General features: G+C 49.5%; 1 protein-coding gene across 10 annotated transcripts in view; it reads right to left on the bottom strand.

The window, feature by feature from the left end:
• The window catches only part of LOC146655158 (bone morphogenetic protein receptor type-1A-like), a 40,252-nt gene that overhangs the window by 1,921 nt on the left and 19,530 nt on the right, over nt 1-18,801 (bottom strand). For 2 of the 10 annotated variants that reach the window (XM_085427847.1, XM_085427841.1), the window contains 11 exons: nt 10,584-10,688; nt 10,288-10,479; nt 8,426-8,719; nt 3,381-3,543; nt 3,192-3,294; nt 2,770-3,095; nt 1,989-2,133; nt 1,458-1,650; nt 831-1,128; nt 579-754; nt 342-472 (listed from right to left, as the gene is read on the bottom strand). In XM_085427847.1, the coding sequence (XP_085283973.1) occupies nt 342-472; nt 579-754; nt 831-1,128; nt 1,458-1,650; nt 1,989-2,133; nt 2,770-3,095; nt 3,192-3,294; nt 3,381-3,543; nt 8,426-8,492 (1,602 nt within the window). In that variant the 5' untranslated portion in view covers nt 8,493-8,719; nt 10,288-10,479; nt 10,584-10,688. Of the gene's footprint in view, nt 1-341; nt 473-578; nt 755-830; nt 1,129-1,457; nt 1,651-1,988; nt 2,134-2,769; nt 3,096-3,191; nt 3,295-3,380; nt 3,544-8,425; nt 8,720-10,287; nt 10,510-10,583; nt 10,689-18,801 lie in introns of all 10 variants that reach the window. The other 8 variants (XM_085427848.1, XM_085427844.1, XM_085427846.1 and 5 more) reach the window with 6 other exon arrangements.

Genomic DNA, 18,801 nt, shown 5'->3' with positions numbered 1-18,801 from the left:
ACGCCGTTAAAGGACGAACAGGAAGTCACGAGAACACAGCCGCTCTGACACCATCATTGTGACACCCAACTCTCTGCCGCCGGCACGGGAACACTTCCTGTCTGACCGCATCGCCAACGTATTTATCCGCACACACAGTTCAGACATGAGGATGGCAGAAAGAGACCGGCGACAGGTCAGCGGAGGAATACGTTTGGTGGTTAGGTCAGATAGGAAGTAGTCCTGGTATTGGCTGCTGTTTTGAATCAAAAGCTCGAACTTTCCCATCAGGCTGGAATAAAACAAACATCCTCGACAGTCGGGAGAGAGACAAAGCAGACAGGAAGTAGTCCGAGCCTCACCTCGTCGCTGTTCCAGCGGTTAGACACCGTCGGCCGCAGGCCCTTAACACACACCACCTCCAGCATGTCCTCATACGAGGGGTCAGAGGGCACCGTGTCGTAGTACGGCAGCTGGTAGTCCTCCACGATACCTGCACAGGAAACAACACCTGTATTAACGTCAGAGCGGCTGACGCGCCCAACAGCGGCTGACGTTCTTCTTCTGGTGTGTGTGAGTGTGCGTTTGTTTGTGCGTACCCCCGGTGACGCAGCGTCGGGTCATCTCCCAGACGATGAGTCCGAAGCTGTACATGTCGGCCATGATGTAGGCCTGGAAGTGGTTCTTGTTGAGGCTCTCGTCGAGGACCTCGGGGGCCATGTAGCGTCTCGTCCCCACCCGGGTGCTCAGGGGGATGTCCACTTCGTTCGTGTCACTATGGCAACACAACGAGAGGTTAGGTCAGCTGAGGCCAGAACAGCCTGAGAATGCACCACGGAGCAAACGCGAACCTGTTGAACTTGACGGCGAGGCCGAGGTCGGCGATGCAGCAGGTGCCGTTCTTCTTGATCAGGATGTTCTTGCTCTTCAGGTCGCGGTGGGCGATGGCCGGCTTGCCCTGCGTGCCGTAGATCTCCGTGTGCAGGTGGCAGAGGCCGCAGGCGGCCGAGTAGGCGAGCCGCAGCAGCGCCTGCGTGTCCAGCGTGGTCAGCTTCAGGAAGTCGTACAGCGAGCCATTCTCGTGGTAGTCTGTGATGAGGAAGAGCTGCGTGAAGGCGCCCGTGCCCTTAATGTCCGCCGCGATGAAGCCTGCAGAGGAGGAAGGTAAAAACATCCACCTGACATTATTTACTTTATATTCGCCTCAGGCACCCGGAGACCATTTCTTATTGGCCCGTGGTTAACGCGGTCTCTCTCCTCCGACACTCTGAACTTTCATGAAGCTGAAATAATCGTTCAGCTGTTTCTGCTGGGCAGCGGCGCCGTGCATAATCAAAATTGGCGTGTTGAACGCTCTGAGTCCTCGGGCTCGGACGGCATCATAAAGCTGCTCAGAACCCACGACTCGCTTACCGCGGGTCACATGACCTGCACTGTAACTTCGTGAGAACGCGGGCGTGTTTGGCGCACGAGCCTACCGAGGATGTTCTCGTGCCTCATCAGGACCGTCTGGTAGATCTCCGTCTCCCTGAACCAGCTGGCTTCCTCTCGGGTGAAGAAGACTTTTACGGCGACCTTCTCTCCCCTCCAGCGGCCCAGCCACACCTCGCCGTACCGCCCCTTTCCTATCTGACGTACCATCTGGATCTGCTTGGCGATGGTCCGCTGCACCTGAGGACGCAGAAAGGAAGTTTCAGAAGGGCGCTCCGAGTTTCCTGGTCGTTAACGTGGTCTGTGACCTTTGACCCGTTTTAAAAACAAAGCTCTGTATTAGTGTGTGAGCCTCTTCTTTGACCCTTGAGCGTCCTCCGCCGCAGCCAGCGTCGCCGTTTTTATCAATGACAGCGATGACATCACAGGTGAAACAACCTTCACTTGTAATCAAACTGAAACTACCAGATAAAATAAAACTCAAAGAAACAAAAATAAATTCTAATAGAGAACAAAGTAAAGTCACTGCTGGTGCTGACTGTTCTTTAAATCAGAGCAGGTGTGTTTGTAGCTCCTACCAGCAGGGGGAGCCCTGAGCCGCTGCCTGAGCTCTGAGACTGATGAATGAGGTCTCTGAGCGACTCGCCCTCCCGGATGAAGACATCGTGCTCCTGGTCCTTATGGTTCTTATGATACCGCTGCCGGTCGCTCTTAAACTTATACCTGCACACAGACAGACAGACAGACACACACACACACGCATCTCAGTTTGATTCATCAACAGTTTTACAAAAGGGTCCAAAGTGAGCATAATAAAAATGTCTGTGTGTGTTTACTACAGGTAAAAGTGAAGAAAATGTAAACAGGAAGCTGTCAGTTTTACTCTGAGAATGACTCCAAAATAAAAGCCTGAGCTAAGGAGCACTTTCTCTTTAACTTGACGTCTTTTTTTTAGGCTCAAATTTGACATGAAATATTTGCAGTTTTGCTTTCTGCTCACTTTCAGTCACATTATTTTGATTTTACTCGTATTCATTTCACATGTGATTTCCTGATGTTGCTGTTAGTTACTTCATTATTGCCTTGGATGTGTTAGTGTGTGTTGTGTGCTGGTTGAACCATTTAGTGACTGATCATTACGAGCAGTAAGAATTCACTACACCAGCCCACGTCAGGTGATTTATGCACGGCTATCGTCCTATCAGACATCAACAGGAAGTGAAAGCCAATGAGCTACAGACATGTCTGCGTTCCAACTAAACTGAAGTCTGCATCGCCGCCTCTCCCCGCCGACAGCAGCAGGTCCAACAGTCTCTGCTGACTCGAAGGTGTGCCGGTCGCTGCCAGGTGAGCTCTTACCTGTAGTAGTAAACCACGGTGATGCAGATCAGCATGCAGCAGCAGACCGTCATGGAGATCAGGAAGGCCAGCCAGTGGGGGCTTCGTTCTGCGCGCGCGCACACACACACGCACGCACGCACACACACACACACACACACACACACACGCACACACACACACATTAGTCGCCTGTGCGGCTTCACGAGCTCACCTGCTTCACACCTGCATCTGTGTTCCACGTTACCGGTGGGGGCCAGCGGGGGCAGCGTGGGCTGCAGGTCTCTGTTGCACAGGTCTGTGTTGCAGCACTCGATGGTCCTCCTGGTCTGAGCGTTGGGGGAGTCCTGCCGAGCAAACGGAGCCAATCACAACAGCAGGTCAGGAGGGAGGAGACACAGAGGCGAGAAAAGTGACAGACACGCCCACACAGACCGGCTCACCTTGCACTGGAAGTGAGAGCCTTCATACTTCATGCAGCCGGAGGTGAGCTGCACATCTCCGTGCTCGTCCTGCTCGATGATAGCGAAACACTGACCGTTCGTCCTGAAGACAGACATCATCATCATCATGATGGAGCAACGAGGACTCTACTCAGCAGTGACAGACTCTACTGCGCTGCTTCTACTCACTGGCAGGTGTAGTTGATGGCGTCGTCCGGGCAGTGACCCGAGCAGTAGCAGCTGAGGGATCGAGGGAGGTCCTCAGGTGCGATGGTGGGGCTGTCGCCAGGGCGCCGGGCCTCGGGTTTCACCCCCGTCCCCTGCAGGACGTGGTCCGGGTTCTGACCTGCGGCTGGACACGAAACAAACAGAAGTTAAAACATTTTTTAGTCTTTGGTGACGGCTGAGAGCAGCTCGGAGTGACTCCTGCAGGAGGTGAAACATTCTCCTCCATCAGCTGACGACAGCAGGAGCAGGACGGCTCCGTATAAGGACCACAGCAAACAAGACGGCGGGTCGGAGATCGCCGAGCAGAAATAAAGTTTGACGGTTTTTATGGGCGCGAGTGAATAGAATAGAAGAATAGAATAGCCTTTATTGTCATTGTACAGAGTACAACGAAATTGGAGTGCCACTCCCTTGGTGCAAGTTTCAATAATAAATATATATGTAAAATATAAAAAGTACAAAAAAACAATCCTAAGTACTCAAACAATAGTATGTACAATATATACAGGATACAGCATTAATATAATGACAGTGACGGTATGAGTGGCGGCTCGCCTTCAGAGAGAGGATCAAAGGCAGAGACGGGGACGATGGTTCTTATCAGCTGTCTGCTCTTTATCTCAGTCCTCCTCTAATCCCCGCGCCTCCTTCTGCGCTGACGCCACCGCTCTCCTTCACGTTACTCCTCCTCCTCCTGTATTTGTCTTTCAGATCACTTTCAAACACCTCGTCACCTTCCTTCCTTCCTCAGAGTAAAGACGGCATGTGGACGTGCACGCCGTCATGCCTGGACATGAACTACCTGCTGGTAGCTCACCTCCAGTCCCGCCCTCCCCCTGCCCCTCCCCGAGAGTCGCTGTTACCGAATCACAGCTTTCATGTGCTGATCGTTTCCGTTTCCCTCCGAGAGCAACACAAAAGTTCATCCTGAGCAAAATCACCTCAAAGAAACTGATCGTGCGATCATGTGACGGGGTAAAACAAACACCTGGATGCAGAACAGCTGGATCGTCTCTCTCAGCTCTTCAGTTATCGTCTGTTTCCTGTTTTTATTATCTGAAGTTGTGAAAGCGTGCGTCTGCGACGCCTCGCAGCACATGTCATCACTTGCTTCCTGTTCGTTTTCTTTGGGGAACGCCTCTCGCTCTCACATGTTTGGACATTCCTCCTCCTGCAAGGCTCGCCGTCGAGGCGGCCTAATGTCGCTGTTTCTGTTCGGACCACACCGGCTGCTCCAACCGTGCTCCGCCCTCAAGCCGCGCTGCCACTTTAAGAGCACGCAGGGGGAGTCAGATTACCCAGCGTCCTCTCTGCCAGACCTCAGTCTCCACTCCGGCGGCCGGCACAATTATTAAGCACACATGTGGACAGAGGCAGAGCAGAGGCTCCACCCGTCACTGCCTTTCACCCAATCAGAGGCCCGAGGGGGCGGTTCATGAGGGCCTTCAGGTCTAGACAATGATGACATCACTGCTCGCCGATTTTTTTTCAGCAGAAAAAAAAAAAAAAAAAGACTTTAAATGATGGAGACGGTTGTTTGAAAGCTGAGATGAGCTGCAGTCACATCAGTCTGCTCACTGATTTCTCCTGTCAGATGATTTCCAGCTTTTAGATTTTTAACTTAAATTATTTTTAACCTTCTGGGTGAAAAAGCTCAGCTTTATAATTCACACACTGAACCGTCTGCAGTCTGTAATCAAACACACGAGTCTTTAATTACTGCCTGTGCTGAGTCACAGTTACCTGCCCACCACACACCTGAGCTCCCACATTATGTCCTAATCCCGCTCTGCTCGCCGTCACGCCAACATCAGCTCTTAACTTATTTACAATAAACAGCTTTAAGGTTTGATTGATTTTAATCTCACACTTGTTTTAAACATCAGCTGTGACCGTTTGAATATTGAGCAGAAACACACGACTCCTCATTTATGCTCTAACTCCACGTGTTATTTTATTTATAATCTCTTCGTCCTTATTCCCACTGTGGACTCGTCATGAAACATGGTTTCCTGTGTCCCGGCTGCCTCCTGTGGGCATCACTGTGACCTGAGTGCTGTCTGAAGGTGGAGGCCTCCATCTTTCCTTCATTCTCAGTGGTGACAGTTTGTCTCCTGTAAGGAAAATATTCCCGTGAAACCATAGAAACGGGAATATAACCCTTTGATCTAAACCATGTGGATCCTCTCACTCGGCTCCTCCTTTGTTTGTCTCCACTTTTACAACGCGAGCCCGTCGAGCACCGCCTCCCTCCCTTCCTCCTCCTCACCAACTTCCTGCCGGGGATGTTTATGCATTCGTGTTGCCAAGGTGACAGAGAGCAGCTGAAAAGCTTCCCAGCGAGCTAATTAACAACCTCGTTATAACCCTACAACGAGCAGCGCCGTGGAGAGGACGCGAGGAGTCTGAGGAGGAGTTAACACGGAAACACGGACGCAGCAGGAAGAGCGCGAGGAGCTGCTCCCAACAGCCGCGGCGTCGTGCTGCAGGAGGTTTGTGGATTCACTGTGATGTCACCACAGCTCTGTACCAAGTCAACCACTGCTGAGAGGGCGGGGCCTCGCCTGACTGACAGCGCTGACGGAGGAGAGGAAGTCAAAACTAGAAGCAAACAAAGTCTCTCCGCAGCAGCAGCTCCGCCCATCAGTGTGAAACCGACCATCACGCCTTCCAGCGGCACAGCAGCTCGCAGTGCACACGGCACGTCTCCGAGGACAACGGCGAGTGTGATGGCCCGTCAGCCCCGGGGGAGCAGCTGGTTTGGACCCTGCAGCTCGCCGTCTCATCAGGAAATCTGCTGGCCAATGAAAGACAACCATGGACTTGACCCGCCCATCCACAGGCTCATCTTTGGTTTCTTCAACATCCTCGGGATAAAGATGGCCAACAGACGGCAGTGACCTTTATCATAACTCAAAGATCAGATGAACGAATGACTGAGCCACAGCCTGACAGCAGGTGGGAGAATGTGCTGTGATTACCTGTGTTTATGCTGCTTTAGAGAGAAGCCCCGCCCCCAACATTCAACTGACTCTGCCCTCCAAAATAAAATACGAAGTGTGCCGCCGCCGCCACGGCAGGGTCCGCAGAGAGGAAACAAACACCGCTTCCAAGGGTGAATAAGTATCCGGAGGGATTGACGGATATTTCCGGAGAACAATGGCTGTTTGGAGAGTGCAGCGCCGCCAACAGCTCGTACAGGAAACGGTTAATGTGCAGAGAGGAAGTGAGAGCGGCAACAATCAGTTCAACAGCTTCCTGCAGGGAGGGGAGGGGCTCAGAGCGCCGCTCCAGCCCTCGCTGTGAAGAAAATAGATCCGCTTCACAGGTGTGTGTGAGCAGCTAACTCAGGTATGATGATGTCACAGCGAATCGTCACGGACACGGGGACACGAGCTCGGGACAGCAGAGCATCTATGACACATTTCACTTTCCTGATGGTTTATGGGCTCAGACTGAAGACGGCGTTTTTGGTAAATTTACAGACACTCAGAGAGCTGCTCATTGGCTGACGAGCCTCCGTCTGAGTCAGAGCAGTGACGTTAACACGTCAGCTCCACCTCGCCGTCACTTTGTAAACGTCACAGACACAAGTGGCTTCCTGACGGAGTGAAGGCGGAGTCAGCAGGCGAGAAGGTGGATGGAAAAACAGTTTGATAAGACGGCGGAGAGTCGCTCCCTTCCTGAGATTACAGCCGGCTCTTATCAGCGGACTCTGGGTGTTTGGAGGTCAGAGAGTGGCGAGGGAGGGGACGACCTCTCTCACATCCTCTAACTCAGATCCACGCCAAGCTGGAACGCCTCCTCCGCCCTGAGACAAAGTTACAGAACAAAGGACTCAAACATAAGGCCCACGGGCCACAACCGGCCTTACAAAGGGTCCAATGTGGGCCACAGGAAGGAAAATGTGGAAATGCCAAAGAACCCGGCCATAAAGTCGTAACTTTTACGGCATTTTCATCGGTTTTACAGCCTTTTTATTAACGCCTGTCTGTTTCTTTTCCCCCACAGTTTACAGTAAAGTTACTTCCACACAGCGATCGATATTTTCTGTACGTTTTCTTACTTCCTCAGCCCAAAGCAGCGTGCAGACGGCACATCTCAGGGACTACATGTGTCTTCATCAGCTGTCAGGTTAAAGCGGTTTAAATGCATGTTTATGATTATAATACATTTAAAAGGATCCAAACAGCAGCTTCAGTGAAGCTCGTCTCCACCTGCAAACATCGAGCAGACGTCGGCTGCCATCGATCTGGAAAAGTCTCCCCTGTGAATAACCCACAGATGCCGAATTCAATGTGCGGGAAGAAGCTGCTGGGAATATTTTATCGGAAGCAGGAGGAGCGGCGTGACATTTCTGTTTCTGTCCTTATCGGTCGGCAGACACTTAAAAACAGCTTAAACAAAAGGCTGCTGTGTGCACAGGGAGGGGGGCGCCGCTTACAGACGAGCCCCACGGCGACTCTGTATGCTAACGTCGCCTGAAGTAGCGCTTATCTGCCGAGGACAAACTGAAGGGTTAATGAGTAACCGAGCAGCTCGTGGGTCAGAGAGGACACGTCTGAGCCCAGCGACACTAACTGGGACCATCGCAATCACACAAAAGACACGAGAAACGATTAATAAAAAAAAAAAAAAAAAGATGGAGCTCAGGTGGAGTCCATGTGACCGGGAGACAGGAAGCTGTCACCAAACCGCAGCCTGATGAGGTCACTGGCAACAAAACGTGAAGCAGGAAGAGCCCAAGCTCAGTGATTAACAGCAGCTAAACTTTCAGAATAAAAGCACAGGTTTGTCCACTAATAACTGGATCATGTAGCTGACATATGAAGCCTTAAACATGTGGCCTTTCACTTCCTGTTTCTAAGTCTGACCCTGTGAGAAACACGCTGCCTGGTGCTGGTTCTGATGACGGTCACCATCATCTCTGTCCGTTGTGTTTCTGTGACACTGAAAAACAAACACTGGCACAGCTGCTCACTCCAACCAGCTTTTAAACATCTTACCGTCAGTTCTGAGGGACAGCAGCAGAGCGACGGCCGTCACCGCCACGCAGACCGGTAGACCTGGCATCCTGCAGCAGGCCCGGACCGACCCGACTGGGTCCCACACCGTCAACAAGACCTTCTGATGTGCCGGTCTGGGCGTGGAGAAGATAGTGTTATTGTTCTACGGCAGGAGTCTGAGGAGCAGGGAGGAGCTCCAGATAGAGGCAAGGGGAGGGTGGAGGTAATGGGGTGAAGGGCAATATCACAAAAACAGGTCCTCCTGGGTCTCACAGGCTCTGTGGGTCCAAAACCCTGAAGAAGAGAGAGAGAGAGAGAGAGAGAGATAGGGGATTCAGTAAGACTTCAACATCAGCTGATCAGGAAAGCCTCAGATCCATCCCCGCTGTCACAGGGCGAGAGAGCACTACAGACAACCCTCTTTTATTATAATTAGTTTCATTATTCATCTCTCTGGTGTTCGAACACTGTAGCTGCTCACGATTCTCAGAGGAAACATTTCTGCGCTCTTCCAGCTCCAGAGCTTTCCTCCCTGCTCTCCTACGGCAGCTTTGCATGATTCTCCGGTGAAAATAATCCTCCTTTATCTGATCCTGGGCCTCGACGCAGCCCCTCAGTTGATCCTGTACGAAACGAGCGGCTTCAGCAGCTTTCTGTTTCTGCAGCGTTGTAGTTATTAACTTTAATAACACTTCTTTCAAAAAAAAGGTGCGTTTCCAAAACACTTCCACACACACACACACACACACACACACACACTTTGGGCCAAAACATTAGAATCACCTGCTCACATGAGAGCGATGATGATGATGATGATGAGAGCATGCTCCTCAGCGTGCCGTGACCTAGTGACCCTGGCCGCCCGGCGCTGGCCTCCAGGGCCCGACTAACTACCCGACCATTTGTCCGGGGATGTTCTGCAATTACCGACGCTCGGGTCCTGCGCAGCTCTAATAACGTAACGTCGCAATTAGTGGGCGCCGAGAGAGGGCCAGAGGGGTGTGCGAGGGAATTAGCGGCGATGCGTGGCCGGTGTCTGTCACTTTTTATTTGCCCTCGGGCCTCAAACGGGTCCGACCTGTGACCCACTTTTCACACATCTCCAGAGAGACGGAGAACAAAGACGCACACACGGGACGGCGCCCAGGGCGGGTCGAGCGTACACGACAAACACGGCTTCAAATCCGAGGACAGGCATCGCTGAACGGTTTATTAATATTTACTAAACATTAATGCAAGAAAGCACATTTAGACACATTCTGCTGTTTGTCTACACAAACAGCAGAATGTGTCATCATGTATGGAAGGCTGAAGCTGCCAATGTGACTCATGACCCATTTAATTAAATAATGCTTAACATTATTTATCATCACTGAATTATTGATTTGGGGGGTTTTGGCTCCTCACACTCCCACAGCCACCCACCCAAGTCAACCCCACGACACAGTCTGAAGTACACCCATTTTCATAACTGCAATAAAGTCATAAACAAATCTTTAAAACTGAAAACAAGCTGAATCCATCCAATAAACCTCTGTGTTGGTGGGACACAGGAGCTGTGCTGTGATTGGTCAATCTGTTATTAGGTTTTATGCTGCGAGGCAACGGAGGTAAACTATGTGCTAATTCCACTTTAACAGAATTACAACGTTTAGCAGGAAGTTAGCAAGTTAGTTCCACCTAAAGCTGATCCACGATGTTCTGGACACGAACGAAAACAAAACTGGACGGCGTGTTAGAGAGACGACATCTTTTTACCCTCCAGTCCCGCCCTGCCCGAACATTCACACTCAGGATTTACTAAAGGTGTGTGTGTGTGTGGGCGTCTCTGAGTCTATATCACAGAGTGAAAAATTCTTCACCTCTTCGTCACAACAAAACCTCCAGTTTGTTTGCGGCTCTTCGCTCCATTTAAAGCCGACGGCGTGCGGCGATAACGCCGTCAGACGGGGCGGGCAAGTCGAGGCAGGCTCGGGACAGACCATCTGCTGCGACCCCCTCGGCACAGGAAGCACGCCTCCCCCAGCCGGTAATCGCCTGACGCGTCCACTTCCCTTTGAAAACACCCACGGCTGTTATCACAACTGAAACGCACAAAAACACACAAAGTCGCCGTGGAGACCAAGACGCCAGAGAGACAAACGACTGAATCTGTCACCTCGCAGGAAGATCCTCAGACGCAGTTCACAAACGCTGCGGGTGAACTTTCACTCCTCCTCCTCTTCCTCATCGTGTTCAGACTCGTCTCCAACTTCTCGCTCTGCTGCAGTCAACAACAAACGCCTTTCTTCAGCATGGCGCTCATACCAGCAGATATCAAACTTCCAACCCACTGCAGGCCGAGATAATCTGCTCAGACTCGGGCTGCGGCGGCCTCCTCATCCTCCTCATCCTCTGCAGCTGTTTACAGTAAACAGGCTGAACTTACAGCACAAAACCCTCCAGCAGCCGCTGGCTACAAACAGTCTGTCCACTCAGGTTCGTCTGCACAGCGACGCCTTTGAGCAGCACATGGTTCAGAAGAACCAACCACTCAGGTAACCAATCCACACACAGGAACTCTGGGCTACTGCCACATTAGGACGTCCTCACAGCACTCCCACGACTCTGAGCATGAATATTCATCGATGCTAACACGAGAAGAAACAGTAACAACCATCTGTGAAAAGAGCAGCTGAGCTCCAAGCACCAATCAGCACAGAGGTCTTAATCACATGACAGGAAGTGTGCGCAGGTAAAACCAGTGTTTAAAATGGTAAATGGCCTGCATTTGTATAGCGCTTTTACTCAGTCCCTAAGGACTCCAAAGCGCTTTACACTACATTCAGCCATTCACACACGGTTTAAGAAGAACCGCTTCACGTAGAGCAGAGAAAGAAAAAACTCAACAGCTCACCTGAAATTCTGCATTTGAGCCTTCAGGGCTTCAAATCCCTGCGTCACCTGCGTAGCTGCACAGGTGCTCTCCGACGTCCACAGATGCTTTTTGCCCATTATTAAAATTCAAACGTAAACTCATCAGTGAGTGCTGGTACATAATCTGCACACCGAGCTGCACACATGTAAACTGAGCAGGTACTACTCCTGTGTACTTCTATTCTCTGTGACCTGCGACCCTGGAGGGGCCCTCCAACCCTACTTTGGGAACCAGCTGCCAGATTAAATCTCTTTCTTTACACAAGTAACGAAACACTGTGGATGTGTTCAAAGGAAGAGAAGCATTCAAATCTGAAGCAGGAGAATAACCGAATGAAAGCACGGGGTGAGATAAGAGCAGAGACCTTCGCGTGGGCACGTCATTTTATGACTCATCAGCTGTTATTCATCAGCTTTGAAAGGCCAGAAAACAAAGTTAAAGGTGATGTTTGCAGATTTATTCACTCTGGATTTCCCCAGACCCGTAAAACAGAACGTCTAAATTCAAAAACAGGTCTTCCATAAATGAAGGTGCTGCCTGCAGTGGGATTCAAACCCACACCCTAACCCCTCCCTCTCTCGTCTCCTCAGCTAACAGAGGTTAATGTAGCGTAGCTGCTCTGGCGAGCTGGACGTCACGCCGGCGTCCTGGAGGAGGAACATTCACCGTGATGGTGGGAATGAAAGGAGGTATTGTTGGCGGTCCCACCTGTACAGAATAAACCGCCCTTATAGGGAACCACTGAGCCATAGCTGCCCCCCCAGGGGAAGGAATTTGAGGTCACGCTGCTCCGGGGATGCTGGGAAATTTGGTGGGATGAAACCCAAGCAGCGGGTTAAGACTTGTGGAGAAACAGTCCTTTAAAAGGCTTTTATGGAACAGGGCGGCTTCGGGTATAACAACTTTTCATTCGGCCATAAAACTATGAAGTAAAATGATATCTGTGCTGGAGGCTCAGGATACACAGTTTTACTCTGATTACTTTTATTATTGCTGGCGTAGCTTCCTGTCTGACAGCTTGTTCTGGATGCTCTCGTGAACGTCAGCGTTTCAGAGCTCAAGCTGCTTTTGTACTTGTTTCAGCTCCACGATGATGATGTCAGAATGACCATAAATGGGGCTGATTAATGATTTGTTTTTGCCGTTCTGTGGTCAGGGTTTCATTTACCCAAATATAAAAGGCGTTTCTTCAAACAACAAAGATTCGTTAACAGCTGTGCCTACATGTGCAGTCACAGCCACGCTGCCCAGTTAAAGGCAGGAAACCCGATCCTGTGGTTGTAGCTCCTGGTATCGATGCAGATCGCTGGACGTTTGTGGAGAGATCTTCACAAATACACATCAAGCTGGAATCACAAAACCTGTGAGTCGTCTTAGTGTTCTAAAAAAAGCACTCACAGGCATCCTTGTGGATCCACAGAAGGATTTTCAGCTCGGATCTGTACGTTTGAGTTTGGCCTGTCCCAGTGCAACCAGAAGCAGACCGGCCTGTGAGTCAGCAGGTAAATCTTTTTTTATTTTTTAAGTATTTGATGGCAGCTTTCAGCACTTCCCCCACTTCCTGTTACAGGAAAAACAAAAGCCGAACATGTGTTGTTCAGTCACGTGGCCTAAATGTTTCAGTCAGTTTTAATGCTACCAGCTCGCTGAGGAGAGAAACTCCCGGGCAGCTCCACTCTGATTTACAGACCTTCCAGCTCCTCCGAGAGCTGTAAAAACGCTGTAAAACGACACTGGACGCTGGCAGGGAGGGAGAGGTGGGGTGAAGGCATTAATAATCCAGCCCCAATACTGCCCCCCTCTCGATGGACTGCAGGGTGAGGGGCCAGACATCAATAATCAAGCTTTAATGCGCCTCCACTTCCTGTGCTGGAGGAGCGGCGGCGACAGACTAAATAAACACTACTGAGAGCTGATTGGAGGAGCCAGCAGCTCCTGCGCTCAATAAATAAATGCAGTAATGAGAGAGATGGGCATCAGGGGCGGTGGTGCAGGAGAATATTAGTGGGACTGGGGTGGAGGGATGGACGGAGGTGCTTTTTCCTTCTGCTGAGTTCCATCAAAATCAAATCAGAACCTGGACAGGCTGAAAGAATATTTCTGCGAAATCAAACGGACATTTTTCTAACCTCTCAGTCTGAGCTCCACTCCATCAAACTTTCCACTCGGCCTGAACGAGCTGATAAAATCTGAGCCGTCGTGAAAATCAGGATGAAAAACAAAGTGGATTTAATTTCACACATGCAAACTCAACGTTTCAAGAATCTGCTGAAGGAAAAAGATGCTAAAACATTCAAGTTACTCATTTCATGTTAAAAAAATGAAAATAAAACCATCTGAATAAGGACAGTGGACTCTAATGTGTTAAATACTTACAATTATCATTTATTTCTTACCCGACACCAGCTCGGGCTGTTTGTCAAAAGCTCTGAGGTAAAAACATGAGCCCCGTCGTTCTGTCCTTTTAGCCCAAGTTTGTATCGAAGCACGTCTGTGACAGCGAGAGCATCAAGGCTGCCTGTTCTCAGTTACGAGGCTTCCTGAGCCGATTTCAGGAGGTCCGTCCGTTAGCTGCAGCAGTACAGCTGTGTCCTCCTCGAGTGAGCGACACCAAGAAACCACCCACATGTGTGTCCCACAGACCCAACTCAATTCAAACCTCTCCTCTCCTGTATCAGGCCCTAAACGTATTTAACATGGGAGTCTGTGTTCACTGCATCATTCCATGTTTGGCACTCATCACCACCTGCACTCATGTATATATCTATCTACTTAGCACTTTTAATTCTTATTTTTATGTCTATTTAAGCGTTATATGACAGTATGTTTGCACTAAGCACCGCAGCAATTTCCTAATGTTGTAAACCTGCTCAACATTTGGCAATAAAACCCTTTCTGATTCTGAGTCGATGGGGACTGACTGCTGGAGCCTCCGGTGGACACTAGAGGAACTGCAGTTTGAGCTGCTCTGGCGTTTGGTTTGGGGCTAAGGCCGTCCTTATGCTCGCTGCGTTGCGAGAGTCTCGGGTGTCACGTGACCATCCTCACATCGTGAGGCCATCTTTGCAGTGCATCGTGTGAGCACAGTCATGCCTGTTTTTGGCACGTTTAATGACAATGCTGCACAGAAGCTCAGAGACACACGGATGTTGGAACTGTTTGAAAACTTTTTTGTCAAAAGAATTTTGTAAAAACAGTTTCTGGTCTTCTGGTTTTGACTTCTCTTCATCAGCACGTGTGACATGCTACTGTCTGAGTGGTGATGTCTATCGTTTAGGAGAACACTGCAGCGGCAGCGAAGGCTCTACTGGCACCATAAAGCCTCGTCTGAGCATGGGAGCCTGAATGGGCCAAACTGACCAGCTACCCTAACCCTTTATCCCATCTCTCCCTCTCGTTCTTTCCTCCTTGCTCTCCTTTGCTCCTCATCTTACTCCCTCTTCTCCTAGCATGCTCCATTTGCTGCCTTCCCTTCTCCCCCTCCTCTCTCCCATCCTTCCAGCTTTCCATCAGGTTTCTCTTTCTCGCCTCATCTCTCTCTGCCTCCATCTTGGCCCCGTTCCCCGGCCCCTCCAGGGGCCCCCTCCTTGCAGGCGGGCCTCTGGGTGCTGCAGCAGCCTCCTGTTGGTGTCGGCGCCCTGCCTGACATGCCTTTCAGGGCCTGGGAGACTGCAGGCCAGACTTTCTGGCTCCACTGCCATTGTTTGCCTGGCTGCTCTGTGCCTCTTCCCTGGCGATGGATTAGCATAAGAATACCCAGAATACCCCGAGCCCCGGTGAGCAGTGCTGCGGGCCTCTTCCCCCCTGCATCTTCCTTCTCCTAATCCTATTCTTCTCCATCCTTATTAGAGCTGGGCGATATATCGAGTTTTTAAAACATATCGATATATTTTTATACGAGATATAAGATGTGACAATATCCTTTATATCGATATAGTCTATGTTACGTTATAATTATAGTTGTGGAGCCACAAGTTTGCCTCTCTTTCGTCCACTTTTGTCTCTACGCAACGTTACTCCGCCTCGCCTTCACTGAAGACAACTCCCCCTCCTACCCCATCGCTTCACGTGCAGGCAGCGACAAGACGGACACGGCAAATCTCCGTTAACGAGTTACTGCGCATCGCCCCATGCGTGGGGCTGGACGGCGTCAACGTGCTAACGAGCTAAACATGCTAACGAGCTAACCGCGCTAACCCTAAAATCCTTTCATTCTCTCAAAAGTTGATAGCGCGCCTTATGTATGAATTCTGGTTGTGCTTGATGGCTGCGAACTGATTTTATGTGGTACACGGCGCTCAGCAATCTGTCAAAAAATGTTTGAGTACGACTTTGGTAAGCTACGGAGCTGCACCGCTTGATAGATTGTCGGCGCATTACGGCTACCGAGGAGCTTCGCGGAGTGATACGTACTGTGCTTCAACGTAATATTACCGTATTGTGTGTGTATAAGGACCATAAATGGCACCTGTAAGAGACGTGGTTATGAAGCGGATTTCAAACTCCAGGCTATCAGTCACACAGTAAAACTTGGGAACAGAGCAGCTGTGAAATCTGTCTGTCTTTGTTATTACGCTCAGCGTCTTTTAGTTTACATTTTGACTGCACAATTGTGAGCTCTTTGTTTAGCACAAAAACAACATTGTTTTCTTTTATTTATGGAGCATTATTATTTAATGAATGCTCATAATTTAATTTTGAGTAATTTTTCATGTACATCTGTGCTGTATGTTAATAAAAGTGCCTGTGTGACATCTGGGACACAGCTTTGACTAAGAACTCTCTTTTTGTTCTTACTTTATGGCTTAAAAAAAAAAAAATCGAGATATATATCTTATATCGCCATCCAGCTAAAAAATATCGAGATATGAATTTTGGGTCATATCGCCCAGCCCTAATCCTTATCCTCCATCTAATCCCAGAAATTAACTCAAACGCACCTTTTCTTCTTCTTCCGTTGGGTTTATTAGCACTTTATTAACAGGATGAACTTTAAGCTGCCATCAGGTGACCCTACATGCAGATGTAACATGACGTCAAGGCCAAGAGCAACTCAGATGTCTTCCAGACTCTTATTAAGTAAGATTTATCATGAGAGGGCTGCCAGCACAGACACAGACTGCCAGAGCTTTTATTCTGAAAGCATCTTTCAATTTGTCGATGACATCACAAAGAGCTGATTTTAGTGTCCGAGTCTGACCCGTTGGTGCGCTCGCAGAAGAAAACGATGCTTTTGGTTTAAACTGAATGATTTGGGGGAATTGAAGCACAGAGTGCCTGAGCCTCACTTCAGTGGCACACGCCCTCACCGTGTGTGTGTGTGTGTGTGTGTGTGCGTGCGCGCGCGAGGCAGAGCGGGCAGCAGCGAGGCTTAATTTCATTAGAGGCCGACAGAGGATCTGCAGAGCGGCTGCAGCACCAAACCGGAGGAGGAACATTTACTTCAACTCTTCATCATCGTGTTACTGCAGCACAGATTACCCACAATCCACAGGGGCAGCGCAGGTTTACGGGATCTTTATTTTATTTTTATTTTTTTTATCAGTACGATCCGTTTATTGATTACGATCAAAGCTGGAGACAGAGGCTAACACGGGTCCCAGTTATATGATAATACAGCAGATCCGCTTAGTTCAGGATCCCTAAGCGTTTTTAATCATGCTAATCGCCATAGAAACAAGTCCATCCATCACTCCCAGTGCTGTGTGCCACGGCTGAGTCATAAAACAAACACACTCGGATCATAAAAACAACATTATGATCCTGAATCGCACGCCTGAGGGGAGAGGACGCTCAGGCAGCCCTCCCAGTTAAACCAGTTACCTCCACCAAAGTGGCTTCATGGGAGGTACTAAACATGCCGACCCCAGCCATCACGAGGTACCCCCCAACATCCAGATTTACCCCCCCATCCTCCCCCAAGGTCATAAATCCAATCAGAGGCACAGCAAACAAACACACAACAGCACTAAAAGTAAAACTTCTCAGAGACAACGGCTCATCGCGCACACGCACACACACACACACACACCTCAAATCAGATGCATAATGAAATCATATTTAATATTTCAGTCTGAAGGTAAATAAAGCAAACTGCATTATCCAAACCCAGTTTATTTCTATAGCACGTTTAAAAACAACGTTTGCCCAAAGTGCTGAACAGAAGCACAAGATACAACCACGGACACTCACATAAAACCATATCAACTCAAGCCAGTCTGAACACTATCGAAAAAAGCTGCGTTTCCAAAAGCATTTTAAAAACAGGAAACGAAGATGCCCGTCTAATATTTAAAGGCAGCGTATTCCAAAGTTTTGGGCTCGTTCTCTACGTTTAAGCCTCGATTTTGGGACAACAACAGCAGCTGATCTGAGGGTCCGTGAAGGAATATAAGGCTGAAGTAACTCGGAAAGGTATGAAGGAGCAAGACCATTAAGGCATTTATAAACCAGTGTTAGGGCTTAAATTAATTCTGTGATGAACAGGAAGCCAATGAAGAGAAGACAGGACAGGTGTTACATGTTCATAGCTGAAGACGAGCAAGAGATCATTGGCCGACTCCAGAAAACAGCATTACAGCAGCCAAGCCGTGTTGAGGCAGGCATGATTACCTGCAGCTCTCCTCTCAGTAATTTTCAACTTTCTGAGCCCCGCCCCATCTGTCCACAAAAGCCCCGCCCATAAACCCCATCCAAAGCTCAATTCACATGGGCTTCATATATAGCACCAAATCAGTCAGCGTGAGGTAAAGACCTACAACCACACAGAGGAAACCCGACACTCTTGGCAACAGTGGGAAGGAAAAACTCCCTTTTAACTGTCTTGTGTGATGCACCCTGCAGGGGCACGTGGAGCAAAGTCTGTCTGCCCAATCACAGCCTTGCTTTATCACTTTTATAGCCAGCAAATTAAATAATCTGTTTCTGAGCGAGAGTAGGATTTCTGTTTGTAGCCACAGTCAGCTGATCTCTGCTGCATTTCGATTAACAGCCTCCTCCTTCACCTCCCCCTCAGACTCGCTTTTCACTCCGCCCTCCCCCCATTCCTCCTCCAAATGTTGCTGGAATGTGGGGAGCAGGTAATGGAAAACACCGACCCCCACCCTGCAGCTCTCCGGGCCAGGAAACCAGCGTCCTGCTGGCATTTCACCACGCAGCAGAGGAGAGGTCCAGAATTTTAGCACATATTTGAAACACAGAAAAACCTGTGAAAAATATAAAGAATCACAAAGGAGAACACGACAAACGTTAGGAAGTCAACCAGTTCAGCTCGTACTGAAACACTTCTATCATTGCTGAATGTAAACGGGGTTAAATGGGACTGTGCTTTACGTTACTCTCCCCTCATGCTGGATCAAACAACCTCAGCTTCCACACTTTCCTTCTTTAAACAGAGCGTTTATCACATCCTGCCACAGTTATCACAGATCTTTGGCCCATCCATCCGCCCTGGGCTCCT

The sequence above is a fragment of the Rhamphochromis longiceps genome, linkage group LG13, assembly GCF_057381845.1.
Source record: "Rhamphochromis longiceps isolate RC_006_pf linkage group LG13, R_longiceps_female_GT1.1, whole genome shotgun sequence".
NCBI lineage: Eukaryota > Metazoa > Chordata > Actinopteri > Cichliformes > Cichlidae > Rhamphochromis > Rhamphochromis longiceps.
The sequence above is the reverse complement of the archived record's forward strand: the minus strand, read 5'-3'. Positions and strand labels throughout refer to the sequence as shown.